A 21,455-nucleotide genomic window follows, 5' to 3' on the forward strand; every position below is an offset into this window, starting at 1 on the left:
TCCTGGTGAATTGCAGGAAGTGTTTTTAGATACCAACCATTCTCAGTGGAGCTGTGTTGAGTAATGCTATTAATGTAAAGAAGTGGTTTAATCTCCATTTAGTGAGCCAGTGTAAGGTAACGCTTAGAGAAATAGTTCTAGTGAAGAAAGTAGTGAATCTTAATCCTATAGGAAAATAGGTGACTCAATGAGAAACATTTTATCTACTCTCTACCAAACCCCTGTCTTTGGGTTGCCTAATAGTGACTGTGGATTGCAGCTGGCAAAGAACAAAGGACATGCCTTGGCCTATGATTATGGGGTCATTCTCGGTAATAGAAAATCAGTTTCTCTTTTAGTAGCTTACAGCAGTCCTCTGAAACAACAGTGTCCGTGAGTCTTGACAAAGGGAGGTGATCTTGTAGATGTGTCTTCCCTGGATGTTTCACTCCTACCCACGTGAGTGTTTCTCCTAATTTAAGATCAAACAAAAAAAAGCCTGGTGCCTTAAAGTTCCCAGGTCTCTCGAAATTTTAATTTCTAACAGTGAGAATGCTTAAACAGTACATGGGATTACACTAAATGAGGCAGAAAGATAAGCTACCAGCAATTGATGGAAGAATGAAACAGTGGAGCTGCATCGTTTTCTCATGCTATCCTTTGGAAGACTGTCATTGGGTTTATATCTGGCTGCAGTACCCTGTCTCCCTCTACTGGGCAGAAATCACAGCATTTACCCTGCAGATTTGTACATGAGATATTATACAAAGTATTTCAAAACTGTTGTTAACTGTAGGGAAAACTGGAGCTGTTTTATCACGTGACATAAGCAATACCAGTGAAGCAACATCAAGAAGTGTTAAGTCTCGGTATTTTTGGAGGGGTTTAACGTGAAGATTTGTAAGGAATCTTCCTTTATCCCTGAATAAAAGGACGTGGTAAGGAGCAAAGCTGACAGGAGGCCTTAAATAGCAGTATTAGTAGCTAATTGGGAATGGGCTGACAATCTCTTCAGTCCTGGTATTGGGCAGAATGCTTGGGGGCCTCTTGATTCCAGCAGCTACCAAACATCTCACTTCTCCTAGCACAGCACTCCGTCTTGTCAGGAGTGAGCCTGTGCCGCTGGCACCTTTGTTGCACTGTTGTGAAAGCAGCAATAGCTTGTACACTTCAGTTAGGCGTGCTTCACCAGGAGAACGTGCTGTGTGCTGCAAAGTTGAAGAGTAGATATGTTAAATAAGTAGTAGACAGAACTGTGGTCTGCTGACCAGCCTGAGGCCAACTGGCACAGCTCCGTTTGCCCCAGTATAGCAGCTTATATTTCTTCCTAAACTTCACTGCCTACCTGAAATGACCCATAGCCTGTACTAACCTTGAGAAATGGTGACTGTAGCTGGGAAGGTGCTAACAGGTGATCTGTTCTTTTACTGTTTTCTACCACAGTGCAATTGTAGCCTGTAAGCAGTTGCTCCTCAAATGTATTGAGCTATGCCTCCTTGCTACAGCTCTCCCCTGCCTGACACCCCTGACTACTCAAGAGAAATCCCTGCCTTTGCTTTTCCCAGAGAAAAGAAACTTTTAAAAGTCTGATCTGAGCATGAAGAGCTGGAGTTGAGAGACCATGAGATGCTACGTGCTACCCCGTGAAGTTTGCCAGTTCAGCTTTGTGAACTGAGAGGAAACGAGGCAAGCTGCAGCAGTATGCAGCTCTCTGTGATAAACTGCCCTTTGAAATTCTTGCACATCTCCCAGGATGCAAACAATAGAACAAAATCTTCCCAGCCCCTTTGGGAGGGGCAGGAGGGCTGTCCCTTGAAGGGCTACTCTGCTGTCAGTGAAGGACCTTGCTGTTCCTTTTTACTTCAGTAAATGAAAAGTGATCCACATCTCAGAGAACACTGAGCTGGATGCAGTCTGGCTGGTTACCTGCATGTGTTTTCAGCACAGTATCTGGGTACTCTGTGTGTTAATGCATTTAATGTGGCAATATTCTGGGGAAGTAGCATCATCCAGATCTGCATGTGCTTTTTATTTGATGGTTTTAACTGACAATGGGTGCATATACTGATGCTTAAAGCAATTTGACTTCTTTGAAACTCACAAAAGTGCTCTGAAAGGAAAATACCTGTTTCAGTAATTCCTGTATTGTAGTTAAGTGTCAACAAAATGTAGCACTTCTTCACATTCTGTCAGTCAGATGAGTTTTTCTCTGTTGGTACTACCATCATATACTGATGTGATTTCATTTTTCAGTGTTATTGCCTAAGCTTGACTTTGTTATACCTTCTTTCCAACAGAAAAATTTATTTCTTCATCCTACTGTGAGCTCTATTTCCATTTTGAAAGGAAATGACTCTCAGCATAGCATATAGCAGTCTCTGCAGCTTAGCTCTCTAATCTTATTTAAGGCCAGATTTTTGCTCGGCCTTCAAACAAATTCATTATTTAAACGTTTTTTGTCTTTGAGAAGGATTAGCTTGTTTTGTAACACAGACTAATTGACCGTCTATAAGAAGGGTAAAAACTAAGTTGCAAGGCAGGCATTTTCAGGCTGGATGTGGCTCTGGGCAGCCTGGGCTGGTGGTTGGTGACCCTGCCCATGGCAGGGGGTTGAAACCAGATGGTCTTTGAGGTCCTTTTCAACCCAGGCCATTCTAGGATTCCGTGGCTTCCTTGCTATGTGTCAAGCAGTAATTCACAGTTCCAGGAGTGGCATAATAGCACGCTTGCTGGCTGTGTCTCGGCTTTTGTTGGTAACTATCACATACTTTGAAGAACTCAAGTACTTATTTTTCTTCTGCATAACTAGAAAAGTATTTGGAATAATCTTCTGGAAACTTATTTGTTTTAACAAGCTGAAAGTAAGTATAACTTCTGCAGAGCAAGGGATTCCACACTAGAACAGCACAAGGGGCTTTGTATTTCTCTTTCTTGTGCTGACTTGAAGTAAATGGGGTTCATTATTCTTGTTCCCTCCAGGTCATTCTTGACTGGGGTGTTCCCTCTCTCCAAGGTGATGAGACAGCAGGCTTCCAGAAGGAATGCTCTAGAATCTTTTGCTTCCAGAAGCATGCAGCAGTCTCAGGGTCTGCTGTCATAACAAGAGTTCTCACAGCTTTACAAGGGGACTGTCTGTGCCTTAATCGGCTTCCAGGTTTTTTTCCCTTTGAGTTTCCTAAGTTTAAACTGTCTGCATTTTTGCATCCCTCCTTGCTTACTCATTCCACAGAGCTGTAAAAAGAGCAATGCATTAGTTTCTCGCTGGCATGTGGGCTGAGACAGGCCACAAAAAAGCACCCTTGAGATCAGGCCAGAATCAGTAGCATAATACTGGGAGGCTGTTTTTCTATAGAGTTGCTCCTGTACAGAACAAGCATCAGAGGTCGATGCCTGCAGCTCTCAGGACCAATAGGAAGTATTCACTCTTTGATCTTGGGGAAAGATATTGCAAGTTCTTCTGTACCAATTAAATGGAAATGTCTTAGTCAAGACAGGGTGTAGCTGGAACACTTGTGCTTGGCTCAGTGAAAGTCATGCATTGTTCTTGCTCTCCCTGCACCACTCCTGCCAGGAGTGGCAGGTTCTTAATCTGTGAAAGAATTTCTGTGCCCTTTCCAATGCAGCTGGCCCAGTGGCTCTGCCTGTGAGGCTTACTTTCTTTCTGACTCCTAGCCCACTAGTGTGGCATATAGTAACAAAAATTCTAGCTTGAAGTGATTGCTTTCTTAGAAAGCAAACTGATGGCTTTCAGTTATTGAGTACTGTATAGATAGGTGATACAGATACAGCTGCTTTAAACCAGTTTTGGATCACCCAAGAAAGGGAGAGATCACAATCCGGTAATAAAGAAGGAATCTCTTCCCCTTTCCCAAGGAACAGGGCTCACCAAACACTCCAAAGGAGGTGATCTCTGAGTGGAGATGTTCCCCTTGTGGCTGCTAGCCCTTGAATGAGGTTAGGGAGGGGTGGACCCAGGGTTGGCCCCTTCTGGTCACACAGGTGTATTCCTTCCACTGGTTCAAGCCATGACCTAATGGTTCCCATACCTGTACTACAGACTAGAAGGCTCAGTCTCCCCTCAAATAGCATGGAAATAAGTATCTGCAAAGTACTTCACTAAGGTGGAATAGTGGAGTTGACTAATCATGCACCATTGGCTGTCTCAGAGAAGTCTTGATGGAGCTGTATGTAGTGTTAGAGCGAAGATAGTGTAACCAGCTATTAAAGGCTGTGGGCATACTGATATTCAGTGTCAGTTAGGGCTTTGGTTTGGTGTCTGTAGTTGGATTAGACCTTCTTGGTGCATATGTGAGATAGGGGAGGATATCTATGTTGGCAGACTAATTGGGTAAAAATGTAGAACGTGTACCTGCATCCTGTAACTGAGAATGAAACCCTACCTGTCTTTCCCATGACTTTAAGCTTGAATCATCTAATGAAGCTCTTACATTTTAGTAAGCTCTCGATGACCCTCAGTACATCCCCTAAGAGTGTTTCTATTCCATGCCCTGTGAGTGGAGAAGATAACTGATTTGTATTTGTGTAACCTTTCCAAACTTCGATGAACTGGAGAAGCTGCTTACAAATGTTTGTTGGTTGGGGATTTTCAGGTGTGGGAGCAAACATAGCCTTTAAGTTAGTAACAGGTCTGTATAATTCTTCATTACTTTAGCAGAAGGTGTGATAAAGGTAGAAGAAGAAACTTGCTTCAAGACCTTCTTGGCCTTTGCCCTAGGCGTAATTTGCTATTAACTCCTTAATTAGGCTCCTTTTTTTTAAAGGCTTAGTACATCTAATGAGGAAATGTTTCTACTAAATACATTGAGTGAAGAAGAAAGTAACTAGAAAGTAAAGATGAATGCAGCAGTCATCATGCTGAGATTAATGGTTGTAGTCTTGCATACAAACCCCAGTAAGCCAGTTAATAAGTACTGGACTGTATCTGTATTATGAAAAAGGGATCTGGCTTTTGAAAACAGCTCCTTTACAGGACTGTATTTCTATATTACTTAAAAATAATTAAAAATAAAGTGAGTTGGACAACTAAAACTTAATTTGAAGAAAAATTGGAATTTTACGTTGTTTAGTGTCCTCCACAATGTTTTGCTTGACACTTCTTGAGAAACATTCAGACAAAGCAATTAGAGAAACCCTAAAAATATATGTATTTCTGTGGAAAATTAACTGTTTACTGTAGTGGGTGTCATTCCTAGATTATAAATTAAGATATGCTTTTCTCAGTTTCCTTCTGACTGCTTGGAGAGCTAATGGTGAGATTCCCAGGATTCACCTCCCTGAAATGTCTTTGCTTCAGATTGATTTTGGGGAGAATTACTTCATCCTCAAAGGTGTTTTAAATGTCGTTGCCATCTTGGTGTGAATTACGAGATATTTACTGTCTTATGTTGCTCTTGGATTCTCAAGGTGATGGATGTTTGTGGGCACTGGAGATGAATTCTAAAGTCCTTTTTTCCAGTTTAGTTTATCACAGAATCACAGAATGGCCAGGGTTGGAAGGGACCTCAAGGATCAGGAATCTCCAGCCCCCTGCCACATGCAGGGCCACCAACCTCCACATTCAATACCAGACCAGGCTGCCCAGGGCCCCATCCATCCTGACCTTGAACACCTCCAGGGACGGGGCATCCACAGCCTCTCTGGGCAACCTCACCACTCAAAAATGTTCATGCTTTAGAAATAAATCACTTGGAGATTATAACTGTGGAAGAGGGGGATTCCTATATAGTCTTCTGTGGGAAAGTTACACTGTTTTCAAACTTAAAATCGTGTAATGGTGTGAGTTGAAAGGGACCTTGAGGACCATCTTGTTCCAGCCCCAGCTGCAGGCAGGGACATCTCTTGCTAGATCAGCTTGCCCAAAGGCTCATCCAGCTTGGTCTTGAAGATCTCTGGAATGGGGCATCCACAGCTTCTCTGGGCAGCCTGCACTAGAGCCTCACTACCCTAACTGTGAAGAATTTGTTCCAAATATCTCATGTAAATCTACTCCTTTCTAGTTTAAAGCTGTTACCCTTTGTCCTGTCATTATACACCATGATAAAGAGTCCCTCCCCAGCTGTTTTGTAGGCCATGTAGGTACTGGAAGGTTGCTGTAAAGTCTTGTTGAAGCCTTCTCTAAATCACATCCTGTCTCCATAGCTCAGGTGCTCTAGGCCTCTGAGCATCCCTGTGGCCTCCTCTGGACCTTCTCCAGCAGCTCCATGTCCTTGGGAGGCAGTCCCTAGAGCTGAACACAGTGCACATGTGGGCCCTCAAGAGAGCAGAGCAGAGAGGGGCAGTTCCCTCTGCTGGGAAGATGTTCTTGCAGTTAGACAGCACCAGGCTTGCATCTCATACATCGGTTCTGAGTGTTTTGGTGTTTTTTGGGTTTTGTTGTGTTTTTCCTGTTCCCCAGGTGTGCCAAGACGTGGGCATCCATAGGACTAGCTGTGCTGCTTTGAGAAATATAGTTCAGATTATGTTGGGTGAAAAGATCTTGCTCCATTCTTTGGATATTTGCATCAAAAGAAGTTGAAAGGCAATCAGCTCATAAACACACCTAAACCAAAGGAATGGAGTGTAGGCTGCTGAGGTTTTGGGGTTCTTTTGCAGTACAGGGATCACAGCAGAGGCCTGCTGTTTTCCTAGTACAGCGAAGACTGACTGTTCTACTTCTGATGTGCTTAGCAAGTAGGAAGTGTTGAAGTATAAATGTGTTTTGGCCCCTGAAAGGAAAGAAATATGGAAAGCTTTTATGCCTTCACTCTACAGCGACTGTGCAAAATGTAAAAAACTAGGACAGTCATAAAATCATCATAGAATCACTATACAGCTTGGGTTGGAAGGGACTTAATGATAATCTCATTCTACACTGCTGTAACAGGTGTGACACCCACCAGGCCAGGTTACTAAGGGCTCCATCCAGCCTGTCCTTGAGCTGTTCCCCTTTGTCCTATCACTATCAGATAGGTTGGTCTCTGTCCTGTTTATAAGTCTCCTATAAACAGTGAGAGGCTGCAATGAGAGGGCAGAGCAGAGGCTGTCAATCACTCTGCACTTCTCATTGTAAATATACAAATGCTTTTTATCACTCAAACGTGGAATTTATTTTCCTTTTTGTGAGGAACTGTGGAGGCCTAATGCTAATAGACAGCTCAGCACTACTGTGCTGCTCTCTCGCTCTTCCTCCTCAAGAGCATGGGGGAGAAAATACACTGGAGAAAAGCTTGTGGGTTGAGATAAGGACAGGGAGATTGCTCGTCAGTTGCTGTCACAGGCAAAACAGACTGCATGAGGGAGATTAGTGTAATTTATTACCTATTGATAACGGGCCAGAGCAGTGAGAACTAGAAGCAAACTAGGGGAATGAGAGCTGTAGTCAGTCCTTAATGCTTCGTCTTATTTGTTCCTTTGTGGTCGCTCTCTGCTCCTGTTCCATGTGGGATCCCTCCCATGGGATGCTGTCCTTCCCAAACTGACCCTCTGTGGGCTTCCCACAGGCTGCTGCTCTTCAAGCACTGCTCCAACATGGCTCTGTAGCACGGATCCCATCCTTCAGTCACTGCTCCAGCACAGAGCCCCAGGGGGGGTTGTTTCCCCAGACCTTCTGCTCCACTATGGGCTGCACATGTAGCTGTGCTCCTCATGGTGTCCACAGGCTGCAGAGGTCAGTGTTTTCATTCGTGGGCCTCTCCTGGGCTTTACCTTCTTTCTTCAGCCTGCCCTTCCGGAGCACAACCAGCGTTAATCACTTTGGCCTTGGATAACAGCCATACCACAGGGTCCTGGAAGATCTCTTAATGCTGCTCGTGCTGCTAATCTTTCCTGTCATTCCTATGCTTCACAGTGGCAGATTTGGAGTTGCTGTGTTTCTTACTTCTCTTATCTTCCACCTTTTTCAAGTTAACATTGGCACTGAGACCACAGTGCTGAGATGTCTCCTTCAGCACGGCTTTGTGCTCTGCTGTGCTCTGCGTTATCCTTCACCTCCAGGTTCCCATTACAACCTTTCTCCAGGATGAGAATCTTTCTGCTGGGTGAATGAAACAAATGATTGCAGTGTTAGCAGTCACCCTTATGATGGGGCAGGCTTGGTGGGTGAGTTTGAAATCCATTGGTCGCTTATGAGAGCAGTTAGATAAAACAACATGTAAACGTGTATGTGTGAGGCAGGTTGGTGTCTGTGGGATGCAGCTTGTCTCAGTCTAAGGCTGGTGAGTCGTGCCCCAGAAATAACTGCTTCCCCTGTTGATTATGAAGAAATGAGGTACATAAGGTCAGCATGCATCAAGTCCATCTTGAAATCTGAGCAGACAAGGACCATCTTAGAACGGTTCACTGTGCTTCTCAGAACCACTGCATGGTTAACAAGGAAGAAAGTGCTTTTGTTCTGAAACGTTTGTACATGGCATTGAACAGCAGTGCTCTTTGGGACCTGGCTACAGAACAATGGCTTTGGGAAGGTCGGGCCATTCCAGCATTCTACTTGAGATCAGGGGACCACAGCACAAAGCTGGCTCAAGCGAGCAGTGCTGGTGGAGCTGGGAATTACCAGTACTGCTGGAGGTCCAATGATGGCATGTGCTGGAAACGTTCAAAGGCTGCAGACTGTACGTAATCTGAAGTAAAGGTGCTTGTGGATATTTTCTGCACCAACATCACTGAAATGTCTGCGTGTGTTGGATCGAAGCCCAGCTGCACAGCCCAGTGCCTTGGCTGCCCACCCAGCAGTGCTTTGGGCAGCTGAAATTGGGAAATCGCAGAAAGTGTGAGTGGGGGACTGGATGCTTGCGCTTGCAAGCGGTTTTAGCAAATAAGAATGAAGTTGGTGTTTGCTTCATTACGACCTTATTTAAAGAAGAGACAAGTATTAATGTAACTTTAATTGTTGGCATTATTTGAAAGGTAACTGTATAACACTTTCATGTGTAAAACTGGAGAGAACAGTAGGGCCATTGCTTAAGCTGTGGTTTAGGAGGAAAATATAATATAATATAATATAATACAATATAATATAATATAGGCATCTCCTACTAAGTTTTCATTGAATTGTAGAATCATAGAATGGCCTGGGTTGAAAAGGACCTGAAAGATCATCTGGTTTCAACCCTCCTGCCATGGGCAGGGTCACCAACCCCAGACCAGGCTGCCCAGAGCCGCATCCAGCCTGGCTTTTAATGCCTCCAGGGATGGGGCATTTTGGTGATACCTTATTTTAATAGTTTAATACAGCTGGTCCCAATCTGAACTCACTGGCTTTTAAAGTTTTGACTCCACTATCTTAGTAGTTGTATCATTGCAGCAGGTCTCAGTTTTTCCAAAAATCATCTTGTAAACTCGTTGGGATGGCATCTAACAGAAGATTTGGGTTTCTTTGGCACAAATCACTTGCTAATAAATCAAAGAACCAGGGCAAGAATTAATCTTGCATTTTTAATGCAAGAGCCAAGTCTTAAGAGACTTGTTCTCTTAAGAGAGCAGAGTCTTAAAGCCAGACGCTTTTCTAGATGGTGTACTTTGGTGCTGTTTTGTCTGAGAAAGAGTAGTAATAGCATGAATTTGGAGATTGCCTGAAGCATCTTAATCTTAGTGTTGTGCTAGAGCTTGACCATCTGAATCTTGCGGAAGGCTTGGGATGTGAGTTGACAGTGACCTCTTAAAATGTGTGATAGTGTTATGCAAAGATACAGAAGCTGAAGGTTCCCAGCTTTGGGCACTCTGAGTGTTCTTTTTTTTTCTTTCTTTTTAATGAAGGTTCATTAGAACTGACTTAATTTGCCCCAAGGTGGAGTCAGTCTGTGTGACCTCACTTCTGTCTCCTATGTGCTCTCCAAATATTGCTGTTAGCTTTTGCTGTGCTAACAGCAGGCGTAATGTTGCTGTGTGGGAGCACTTGGTGCATCTGCCTGCAGGGTTTCATTGTGGTTTCAGTATTCCTGTTGAGTTAGCGTGCTCCTGTGGTGCATTTCCTAATGCTTGTTTTACTCAGTACCTCCCTGTGTCAGTAGGGTGCCTTAATACCTCTGGCACCTTTCTATTTAACCACTTTCTAGAAAATTAGTGCATGCTGTGTGCGCTACAGTCTTATTTGTGGTGCTTGGTATTTTTTTCCATACGGTTTCTTCAGTTTCAGTGCAGATTAGGGGTGGGTGTGGATCATCATTCCTGCTCATGGATGGTGTGGCAGAACGATCGGTGAGTTCTGAAGGCAGCTTTGAGAGCTGAGCTGAATCAGGGGAGCAGGTGAGCTTCTTGTGAGCAGGGCAAAGGCAGACTGGCTGTTGAGAGATTGCAAGAAATACGGGTTGCTTTCAGAAGTCCCACCTCAAAGGCTGGGGTTTGCATGCAAGTAGGGCAGCGCCAGGTAGCAAAATACTGAGTGTGAATTACAGAGCTGCAGGAAGAGGTGTTGCTTTCTGTTGCAGACTGAGAGGCTTATTCAGTTCTAGAAATTGAAGCTGATAAATTATAACTAAGTGAAGTCTAAATAGGCGTTACGCTGAATGTGGTATTACACTGGCTTTCACCTGGAGGGCTTTGCAAACTTCCTCCGGGTAGATTGCACTGAACAGTAGCAAAGTATCTTTGCCTACCTGTATTTTTGTTTGTTGCTGCTTTTTTGGGTACAAATTCCATTGACGTGAAGCCCTTTTATTCCTGGCTGTTGTGGAGAGGAGCCTCTGAGCACAGAGCTGTCAGTGGGTGTTGAGGTGTCAGTGTGTAAATGCTGTCTGTTCAGCTCGCGATCGTCAGGCGATTGCAGCTGGTACTTCTGTGCTCTTTGGACCAAAGAGCAATGCCATGGATGTAGAGATACTCGTTCATCAGAGGTTCTCACGTGGCACATTCACATAACAGAACGAAACAGGTCTGGTTTTGCTGAGTTTTTTAAGCCTTCTATGTAAGTAAAAGGCTTTAAGGTTTTTGTTTGGCAGCACGTGTGGTTTTTGTTCTGTTTTGAATATCAGCTACCTCTTCATAACCATGTTTTTTCCTAGTAACTGTGGAAATCCTTCTGCTGCTGTCTGGTGTGCTAAGTTAAGAGCAAAGATTTATGTCGCTGTTCACTCTCTTTGCAGGTAAAGAAGGCCTTTTTCGCCTTGGTGGCAAATGGTGTGAGAGCAGCTCCACTGTGGGAGAGTAAAAAACAGAGTTTTGTAGGTAAGTTGTTCTAACATAATTGAGCTGTATTTGAATTTTCAGCGTGCTGCACTCTGCACTGTTGTGGGAGGTGCTCTGGGTTTAGCCATGGTCTGACATCCTAAGCGATGCTGCTGGGTTTCTTTGTTTTCTCTTGTGAGGCACGAAATGTTGTTAGCTTGCATAGTTCTGCTGTTCTTTGACAATCACAGTGACTCTTCGAGGTCCTGAGCTTCTGAAATTTGTTATCCAGTGTTATGCTTTTCCCTGTGCACTTAAAAATAACCGTAATGGTCACAAAAAAAGAACTGTGAAAATAAGAACTATGGAAAGAAAAATACAACACCGATGTGCTTGTGGTTCTCTGTGTGTTCTCAGTAAGGTGCACTGTGAAATCACTGAGTGCCAGAACTAACTTGGAATGCCATGGATATTATATCCCACAGTGGAAGAAATAGATTTTCTTTTGTGAGACTGAAAGAAGAGGAGAAGCACATAGGTTGTGGCTTTGAATATTAATTCACAGTTGTATATTTTTATTGTGAAGTTTTGTATCAATGGGAACATTTACATACGTAGCAAATAGGCAGTGTGTTGCACAGATTTATTGTTAATTACATTATAGAGCGTGACTGTAAATTGAGAAAATAACTGAAGTTCTGTGTTTGAAGTGTATGTCTGAAGAACTTTCTTTCTGTGTCACTTTTTGTAGGAATGTTAACAATTACAGATTTCATTAACATACTGCATAGATACTATAAATCTCCAATGGTGAGTATGATGTTAAGCCTCTATCGGTTGTCATACAGTACAGAAAGTGAAATATCAAACTGCTTGAAGGATGGACTGTAGTTATTTTAAGTGTCTGGAAGCTTAGACGTGTCATGAGTACACTCAGAATTTTTTTGAGAGAAAATGCTTTGCTCAAGGAAGTAGAATGGTGTATGGATACATCTATTCAATTCCTGGCTATAACCATTTAACCATTAAGGTCCTATGAGCTTGGGCAGGTAAAATAATTTTCTGCTTCTGTTAGACATGTGTAAACATGAGGAATTTCCTTAATGAGCACTGCCATGTATTGTGTTTTGTGTGGTGCTTCACCATGAGAGCCTTGGGGTTGGGTACAAGCTCCATTTGGAATTGCAGCTATTGTCTAGCGCTCTTGGAATGAAGGACCTGCAATAACCTATTTATTAAAAACTAGGCAGAGTATAAATGTATGAAGGTGAAATACTTGATTATTGATCACTGTATGTGTTTTTGTCCAGATTGTTTCAAAACACATGAATTAACATTAATCAGAACTCCATGTAAATGGACAGTATCAAACAATATTCAATATTCAATCAAACAATATTCAATCAAACAATATTCAATGGCTCTATGTCCAGGTGGAGGCCGGTAACAAGTGGTGTCCCCCAAGGGTCTGTCTTGGGACCGGTGCTCTTTAACATCTTTATCAATGACATCGATGAGGGAATTGAGTGCACCCTCAGCAAGTTTGCTGACGACACCAAGCTGAGTGGTGCGGTTGATACGGTGGAAGGAAGGGATGCCATTCAGAGGGACCTCGACAGGCTGGAAAGCTGGGCTCGGGTGAACCTAATGAGGTTCAACACGGCAAAGTGCAAGGTTTTGCATTTGGGCCGGAAGAACCCCAGGCACCCGTACAAGCTGGGAGGAGTGGTCCTTGAGAGCAGCTCGGCAGAGAAGGACCTGGGGGTCCTGATGGACGAGAGACTCAACATGAGCCAGCAGTGCGCTCTGGCAGCTCGAAAGGCAAATGGGATCCTGGGCTCCATCAGGAGAGGGGTGGTCAGCAGGGACAGGGAAGTGATTGTCCCTCTCTACTCGGCTCTTGTGAGGCCCCATCTGGAGTACTGTGTCCAGGTGTGGAGCCCTCAGTACAAGAAAGACATGGAGATTTTGGAAAGGGTCCAGAGGAGGGCGACTAAGATGATCAGGGGGCTGGAGCACCTCCCCTATGAGGACAGGCTGAGGGAGTTGGGCTTGTTCAGCCTGGAGAAGAGAAGGCTGCGGGGCGACCTCATTGCAGCCTATCAATACCTGAAGGGAACCTACACCCAGGAGGGGAGTAAACTCTTCATAAGGGCTGACAATAGCAGGACTAGGGGAAATGGATCCAAGTTGAAGGAGGGAAGATTTAGGTTGGATGTTAGGGGGAAGTTCTTTACGAGGAGAGTGGTTAAGCCCTGGAACGGGCTGCCCAGGGAGGTTGTGGATGCCCCGTCCTTGGACGTGTTCAAGGCCAGGTTGGACGGGGTCCTGGGCAACCTGATCTAAATGTGTATGTTTGGTGGCCCTGCTAGGCAGGGGGGTTGGAACTACATGATCCTTGAGGTCCCTTCCAACCCGGGTGATTCTGTGATTCTGTGATTCTGTGATTCTGTAATATTGTATTCAGGGCTGGAGAGTGCTTGAAATTGTAAGAACAAGTTAGTTGTATTTGAAAATCAAATATGTGGCTGCACAGTGGCTGGTGTGTTTTTATTAATTTATACCTTTATAAATAAATCAGCGTTGTCTCATAACTGATAGAGAGTTATTCTGAGAGGAGTATGTGGAGCTGAGCACAAAGCTGGCTTGTGGAGCCGTGGGGGAATTAAGAGGTAACTCAAATCTTGAAGTGGTGCTTTAGAAAGAATGAGTTAAACCAGTTGAACAAACGCAGAGGTTTTAGTTGCGTGGCTGAGTTACACAATCAGTTGAAGATCTCTTGACTTCAATTAACTGTAATTTAAAAAATTCCCATTGGCAGTCAGTTGATGAGGTTCTCTTGCTTACATGTTCATACAAACATTTACATCCCTTTCTTGTTCCTGTCAATGCCAATTCCCCACTGAATTAAAATATACATACTGTGTTTTAGTAGCTAAAGAATTGGCAGTTGGATGGAACAGGCTTCTGATATATGTGGATGTGGCTGGATGTGACTCTGGGCAGCCTGATCTACTGGGTGGCAACCCTGCACATAGCAGCGGGGTTAAAACTAGGTGATCATAAAATGGTCCTTTTCAACCCAGGCCATTCTGTGATATCAGGCTTCTCAAAGTTAGGTGATCATGTCTGTTCTTGATATTTACAGTGATATATCTTGTCACATAACCAGTGTTCCTGTGCAGTTTCACTTATGTTTGTGCCATTCCTGTTTGTGCTATCTAACATGCTGTTGTGCAGAAGTCCATAGAAGAGGTGGTGCTAAACACAGCCTCTGGGCTGGGGAAGGGTGAATAACTGAGAAGTGGCAACATCTGACCAAAGGGTGACTGATGCAGGGTCTCCTGTAGAAGAAGAAAAAGAAATAATAAATGTTCTGTTGGGGGATGCTCTAGTTCTACTAAGTGCAATTGTGCTGAAAATTCAGTTTTTAAGTATTTTAATCACTCCTAAACACACCACATCCCTCACAGTGTGAAGCATATTACTCTTCATGAGCTAGATAATATTCTTGAATGATTGATCAGGAAAGTTCAGGTACGTTCATCCATATGGTGTCATCACAGAGCTGAACTTGGCCTCATCTTCTCAGCAGCTGAGGAGTTCTCCTGTTCTTCTCATCACTTTGGTAAACTGAACTGTGCTCCACAAGCTTAGCTGGCTTCTTTTTTAATCTTTTTTTTTTTGTTGTTTTTTAAATACCCTGAAAGAAGTCTTTACTACTCATCTGGACATCTTTTATACCACCCAGAAAGAGTACATTGAGTAGCCCAATTATAGTGTGGTAATTTAACATTCTCTTACACTCTTTGAAGGGTGCCAGTTCCAGTGTGATCCAAAAATGGTCTCCATTGGCTCACAGAAGAGTGGAGTAGGTTTTGTGGAGGCTCCTACCCTTCACCTGCTCACTCTTCAGCTCCATCAGGGCTTACAGAGGTACAGGCAGAGAGGAGCAGTGTAGAAGGCAGCAGGCTGCTTTGGCCTATGCTATGGCAGGCACAACTCTTACCTGTTGGGAGTGGCTGGCTTGCAGCTTGGTACCTGAAGAGAAAAGCAGCTTCTGCATCTTAAGCCCTTTCAGAGAACCATGAGCAGTGTGGAAGGAGCTAAACTAACTGCATTTTTGTTTGTAGTTCAACAAATGTAAAATTAATCACTTTTTAGCATTAAGAGGTGATCAGGATAAGCTCTTGTTCAGGTGTGTGAGGGATTATCAGAGACTTTCCTCTGGGTGATTATTTCAAGGTGAGTCTAGAAGAGATCTGGGCTATAGCTTGGGCAAGTGAAATATCTCTCCTGTCCCCTGAGATGTGGTCCTGTGTGGTATTCTGCACCGAGCAGGATTGCACGCTTTTGTCTCAGTATTGCCATGAAATATTATTCTGGTCTGGGCAATTAGTTGGATTCTTGTTAAATTGCCTGCAATGAAAAATAAGGGAATAATTCAGAGATAAATAATATTGTTAATTATTTTAGGTTTAAAATTAATACGTTCCATCTGTTGTAGGTTCAGATCTATGAATTGGAGGAGCACAAAATAGAAACCTGGAGGGGTAAGTTCATTTACTGCTCAGTTGTTAGTTAAAAGTCTATCATTAATGTTAAGTACAGTGGATTTTTAATTAATCATAACATATTTTTCTCCACATACTTTTTAATAGAAGCAGGAATAATAAAAGCTTGTCTGCTTCTTCCTGGGGCTCATTTTTTTTTTTCTACCTGAAACAGCACATGAACTAGAAGGATTATGCTATATATTGCTTCACTACTTTTCCCTGTTCAGTACCATCTCGATATTTTCTTAAAAAGAAATGGAATCACACCAGGGGGTGTACTGGCCTCAGAGTGATGTCTGTACCTGGAATGGGAATGTAACTGAACCGGGGTGCAGAGTGAATAGATGGCTGTAGGTATTGAGTGAAGTGAGAGTTGAGCAGCAAGCCATGCCTGAGAGAGCTGCACAGTATGGTTACAACGCTCATAGCATGTGGGGGATGTGAGCAGAAATGCTGAATGCAGCCAGGAATCTTTGTGAGGAGACGGACTGCATGCTGTGTTGTAACATAGATCAGCCCTCTGCACAAACCAGTCTGCTCAGAAGAGATCAGCAAATGGTCTGCTGTGGTTGCAGTGACCCCTGGTGGTAATCAGCTTAATCCTGTCGGAATTTCAGCCTCTCTTTGTTGTTGGCATAGATGAACATGCACAGGTGGTAGGGTATCTATAGTCATTGTCTCCTCTGCTCGTTTAATTTTGTGCTAAGGAATTCATGAAGTGCTTTTATAAAACTGCTGCTGCTTTCCCACAGAAATGGTAATGGTTTGCTTTTCTATGCACAGAACTTTATTTACAAGAGACGTTTAAACCTTTAGTGAACATCTCCCCAGATGCAAGGTAGGATCTTCCTTTCCATTTTGCTTAACTTGAAAGAAACGAACTCCATTTCAACACTGAATTTGAGTCGTCTTTCACACAGAGAACCAGCTTCTATTGTAAACTAGAGCAGGAGAGTGAACTTCTGATTCTTGCTTTTAGTTTCTGGAATAGGATTGCTTATACCATTTAAAGTAAGCTGTAGTGATTATCTCCAAGTAATTGCATGTAATATCCTCAGTGGTATTGTTACTGTTAAGCCATGAACAGGTTATTCAGTTTTGTCATAAGGATTGTGTCTGAATGGAGCTGCTTGCATGGAATATCCTAGAAAACATAATTTGAAAGGCATTAACTTCTGTAACATTTAAAGGTAATGCCGTTAACTGTGTCCTTTCTATGGGTTTGTAAACCTGTACGTGCATCACTTGATGTTACTCTTTCTTGGCAACCATTTATTTTAAAATATGCTTTTCTCCTCAGCCTTTTTGATGCTGTATATTCATTGATCAAAAACAAAATCCACAGATTGCCAGTTATAGATCCCGTCAGTGGAAATGCACTTTATATACTTACCCATAAAAGAATCCTCAAGTTCCTCCAGCTTTTTGTAAGTACTTCTGTTTTGCTTTAACTGATATTTTCCCTCTACCCATTCACCTCCAGCCCAGGTAGACCTCTCCAATGTTAAGCAACGTGTTCAGAAACTTCATGGTAATCTTCCATGTTTGGGCACTCTGTTGTTTCTTTGTGCATCTTTTCTGCTAACAGAGAAGCTCAGGTGATACACTGTAGCCTAGACATTACCTTTATTTGGTTTTAATCAACTGAAGGCAAAGAAGCAAACACCAAACAAAAAGCACCAGGGATATGTCTTGGCTTTTTGAGTATCTTGGTATCGTCTTCTGGGTGATCTCAGCTGCAAGAGCTGTTTTGATTACATGAGTAGAATAATGACTTATCTCCTAGAGCCAAGCTTAACACAAGTTACTGTACTGTATGTTGGTCACAGGAATGGACAGGAGGCAAAGCAATCAAAAGAATGTCAAAATAAGCATGCAGCATCTCACGTCTTTGCCTTCTCTTTTCAGATCAATGGGGATGACGTAGTTTAGGATCCAAAGATTTTAGTGATGGGCCGTTACAAAAACTGACAAGCAAAACAGCTTAGATGTGTAGTCTCGATTTAAATCTTGTTGGAACAGTACTAATGCTTCTAGATCTAAGCTTGTTTTGGCTTTATCTAAATCTAGTAACAGATTATCGTAATGATCTGTACAATTGTTTGGAGTCTCAGGATGGATGAGTGAATATGTTTCCTAATTATGTATTGAAAACTCGGTAACTGTGGTGTGTCATGCAGAAAACTGCATTGTGTAAATACATTCATCTGCCCTTCCTAGATGTCAGAAATGCCAAAGCCTGCCTTTATGAAGAAGAATCTGGATGAACTTGGAATAGGAACTTACCACAACATTGCCTTCATACATCCAGACACTCCTATCATTAAAGCCTTGAATATATTTGTAGAGAGAAGGATATCGGCTTTACCTGTTGTGGATGAGTCAGGTGTGTGTTGATTCTGCTGTACACAAGTGTGGTAAGATAAGTGCTGTTGAAGCCTGGATTGATTTTGTATATATATAACATTGTGTGTATATATGTAATTTATATATATATATATATGATTAGAATATGTAGAATGATTATGCAAGATAGAGGCTGACAGACGTGGAAGATTCATCATGGGTGGCCAGTTTTGATTTGGTTTTTTTGTTTGGTTTCCTATCTTTCCTTCTTGATCTCTCTGTATCATTACAAAATAACAAATGAAAACAGGACACAAGAAAACTTTCTTTCTATTGCAAGCACTTTATTAATACATGTTTTTCTTTCTAGGAAAAGTTGTAGATATTTATTCCAAATTTGATGTAATAGTAAGTATGCCTTTTAAATTCTATTGTGTTTTTTATGTAGTGAGCAATTGGAAATTAATGTGCTAATATATAAGTTTTTATTGTACTTAATAAAATAGATGCAATGTATGTCGAGTGGTAGTTCCAGCACAGTCCAGGAGAGGGAGTTCGAGCCTGCAGATAGAAAGGTTGAAGAAGACTTACCGTTTGTTTTCCACTTGGATCTCTGTAGTAGGATCTACTTAATGGGTAGAGTTCAGACTAGCCAAAATATTGTCCTCACCTGGCCTTTGAAAATCAAAACAAATGGTTTGTTCTTCTAGTATATTCTGAAATCTATAGAACATCATCTTTCCTTTTTTCCTTGTGGCAGAAGCAGGATGAGTGACATCAAGCCAGATATTAGATAACGAAGTAAGGAGACTTTCATGGGCCTAATGCATAACCACAAAACATTATTATCAATTAATCCAGTCTTTCTATGATGTGTAATTTAGTTGCACCTTTAACTGTTCCTAAAAACTGCAACTGAAGAGCATCCGCTTTGTTTAATATGTGACTTGGAACAGACTCAGTGTACCCCCAAAATGTGTGTCTACTTGGTGCCAAGATATTTGCTTTGTTGAGTACTTTATCACTAAGTAGTGAGCAGTGTGCCTTGTTTTTCAGAACCTTGCTGCTGAAAAAACCTATAATAACCTAGATATCACGGTGACACAAGCCCTACAGCACCGTTCTCAGTATTTTGAAGGTGTTGTAAAGTGTAGTATGCTGGAAACACTGGAGACCATTGTTGATAGGATAGTGAAGGCTGAGGTGAGTTTGCCACTGTTTTTTTTTATTTCCCCTCCCTGTAAAAGTTGTGTGACCAAACTATAATAAATAGGACAAATTTATCCTTCTGGAATTATTTTGGTTACTTGAAGAAAATATGTTTTGTTCATGTTTACATATGTAGGGATCAGTTTGATTTCTTGACTTACATATACTTAAAAGAATACAAACTGTGAAACAAAGCCAGGGAATAAAGTCTTACAAAGAACTTGTTCACCAATTGTCTTGTAAATGACTCAGTGCTTTTTTCCTGTGCTTCTTGTGTGGTTTATCCTCTGATTTTAGTTCTGGGAACCTTCTTACACACAGATATGAATGACTTCTTCAATTTTACAACATTTTTTTCATCTTTGGGGCCATAACTGTACATTTGCTTAATATGAGCAGAATTCCCATGTTGTAAAAAAACCCCTCAGAATGTCCATTAGGCGATTTTGACACAGTTTCCTGCATCAGCTTGAGCTTCTTCCTGAAACTCAGTGATTTTAGCATTGCTGATGCACAGATTCCAAATGTGGCTGATCTAATTAATGTCTTCAGAAGCTTTAGACATTTGGGTTTTCAGAACAACTCCTACCCTTTGGCTCAGTCTAAACATAGTGAGGCTATGCAAAAGTGAGTCAGTCAAAGCCACAAGGGAGGCACTAATTGATGCTATTTTTAGCTGCCAGACAAAATGTTTGATCTCACTGGATGTGAAACAACTACACTGTCCATTCTTCTTGAATTCATTACACTGAGAGAAGAAAGAGTGTGTGTGTGTGTGTGTGTGTGCACTGAAAATATCACCAACACAGATTTGTCAGAAAGAAAATGCAAAACATATTCTCCCACTTTCCCCCTCTCGCAGTGTTTCCTCACAGTGTCAGCTGAGTGTGACTCTGCAAATGCATCTGAGATCCTCTTTTTTTCTTTTTGCTTTATCTGACTGGCGGCGAAGTTGTTGACCTCCACAATAAACTCACATCTGTATGAAGTCAAGACACTGCAGCTTTCTTGCTGTCTCTTCTGTGAAAAGATGAGAAATATTTTTCACTTTCTTCACAATTGCATTTGATTAGTTAGACTTGAAGCCCAAATTCATTCTGGGTAAGAAGTAAAGCAGTACCAAGGTCTCTACTTGTAACAGACATCCTTCCGAGGATGACTTCTTTATGAGGTGGCTCAGCTATGACCCTTTGGTTGCACAGCTCCCAGCTTGAGCTGGGTTGCAGTGCTGAGATGAGGGCACTCTCCCATTCTGCAGTATTTTCAAGGCATAGATCTTGGCTTGTCTGCCATTTCAGGTATGATTTTATTGCCGTCAGGCAGCTGTGTGCCTTTAGCTCTTACTTCGCATCAGGAAAATCTCTCAAAATGTTTTCCCTGCTTGCAGGTTCATCGTTTGGTGGTAGTGAATGAAGCAGATAGCATTGTGGGTATCATCTCCCTTTCTGACATTCTACAGGCTTTGGTACTCACGCCAGCAGGTATGGATGTTGCATTCTGATGTTTGCCGTAAGTCATTCAGTAGTGCATACAGCTTGCTGGTCTTAGCTGGTATGATGACAAATACGTTGCTGATTTAAAAGTTGTGTAAGTTTGATTATACTCTTCAAATAAGTGTTTCACTTCTCTGCAAGTAATAGCTAACAAAGTGCTTAATTGTCAGTATTTGTCACTTTTTGCTGTGTTAGAGATGTCACACCAGAGTGAATTATTCCAGTAGAACTCTGATGTATCACTAAACTTGATCAGGTTCCCTTTAACCTATCAGCACATTTAATTTTTTCTGCTACTTTTAGTTGGATTGTTTTGTTGCTTTTTAGTTTTGCCCAAGTCACTGATCTGCTCTGTGTTCTTAACTGGAACTTCACTTTGGTTGTGTAAATGACTTCAGTGTCACAACGACTAAAGCGAAGTCCTCCTCTGGCTTTGTGAGAAAGACAGACAGAAAATGTCTGAAGGTCACAGTTTTGCCTTCAAAATACCAGGTTGAGGAAACAGAGCTGAGCATATCCTTGAGGGAGTTACAAGGGGGTTTCCCACTCCCATACTCCAGGTCATGTGCTTCTGGTGCTTAGCATGTGGCAGCTTCTCATGAGATCCCTCTGTGAGCTGCTGTATCCCATTGATCTGATGGGAAACTTGGCCAGCAAAAAAGCTGTGGATTCATCAGGCGTCACAAAAGAGCCTAGCCCTAGAGAGCAGGAGGTAGCACAACACACAGGCAGGGCTGTGCTGCCAGCAATGTGGGGTGACAAAGTAAAGATG

General features: G+C 42.4%; 1 protein-coding gene across 2 annotated transcripts in view; it reads left to right on the forward strand.

Annotated features, from left to right (window-relative positions):
• The window catches only part of PRKAG2 (protein kinase AMP-activated non-catalytic subunit gamma 2), a gene marked incomplete at both ends in the record, with an annotated part of 186,445 nt that overhangs the window by 164,140 nt on the left and 850 nt on the right, over positions 1 to 21,455 (forward strand). For both annotated transcript variants that reach the window (XM_079538075.1, XM_079538076.1), the window contains 9 exons: positions 11,058 to 11,139; positions 11,831 to 11,889; positions 15,587 to 15,632; positions 16,419 to 16,473; positions 16,936 to 17,062; positions 17,856 to 18,021; positions 18,352 to 18,389; positions 19,038 to 19,184; positions 20,578 to 20,671. In XM_079538075.1, the coding sequence (XP_079394201.1) occupies positions 11,058 to 11,139; positions 11,831 to 11,889; positions 15,587 to 15,632; positions 16,419 to 16,473; positions 16,936 to 17,062; positions 17,856 to 18,021; positions 18,352 to 18,389; positions 19,038 to 19,184; positions 20,578 to 20,671 (814 nt within the window). The remainder of the gene's footprint in view (positions 1 to 11,057; positions 11,140 to 11,830; positions 11,890 to 15,586; positions 15,633 to 16,418; positions 16,474 to 16,935; positions 17,063 to 17,855; positions 18,022 to 18,351; positions 18,390 to 19,037; positions 19,185 to 20,577; positions 20,672 to 21,455) is intronic.

Source organism: Tetrao urogallus (genome assembly GCF_951394365.1).
Source record: "Tetrao urogallus genome assembly, chromosome: 7".
Classification (NCBI taxonomy): domain Eukaryota; kingdom Metazoa; phylum Chordata; class Aves; order Galliformes; family Phasianidae; genus Tetrao; species Tetrao urogallus.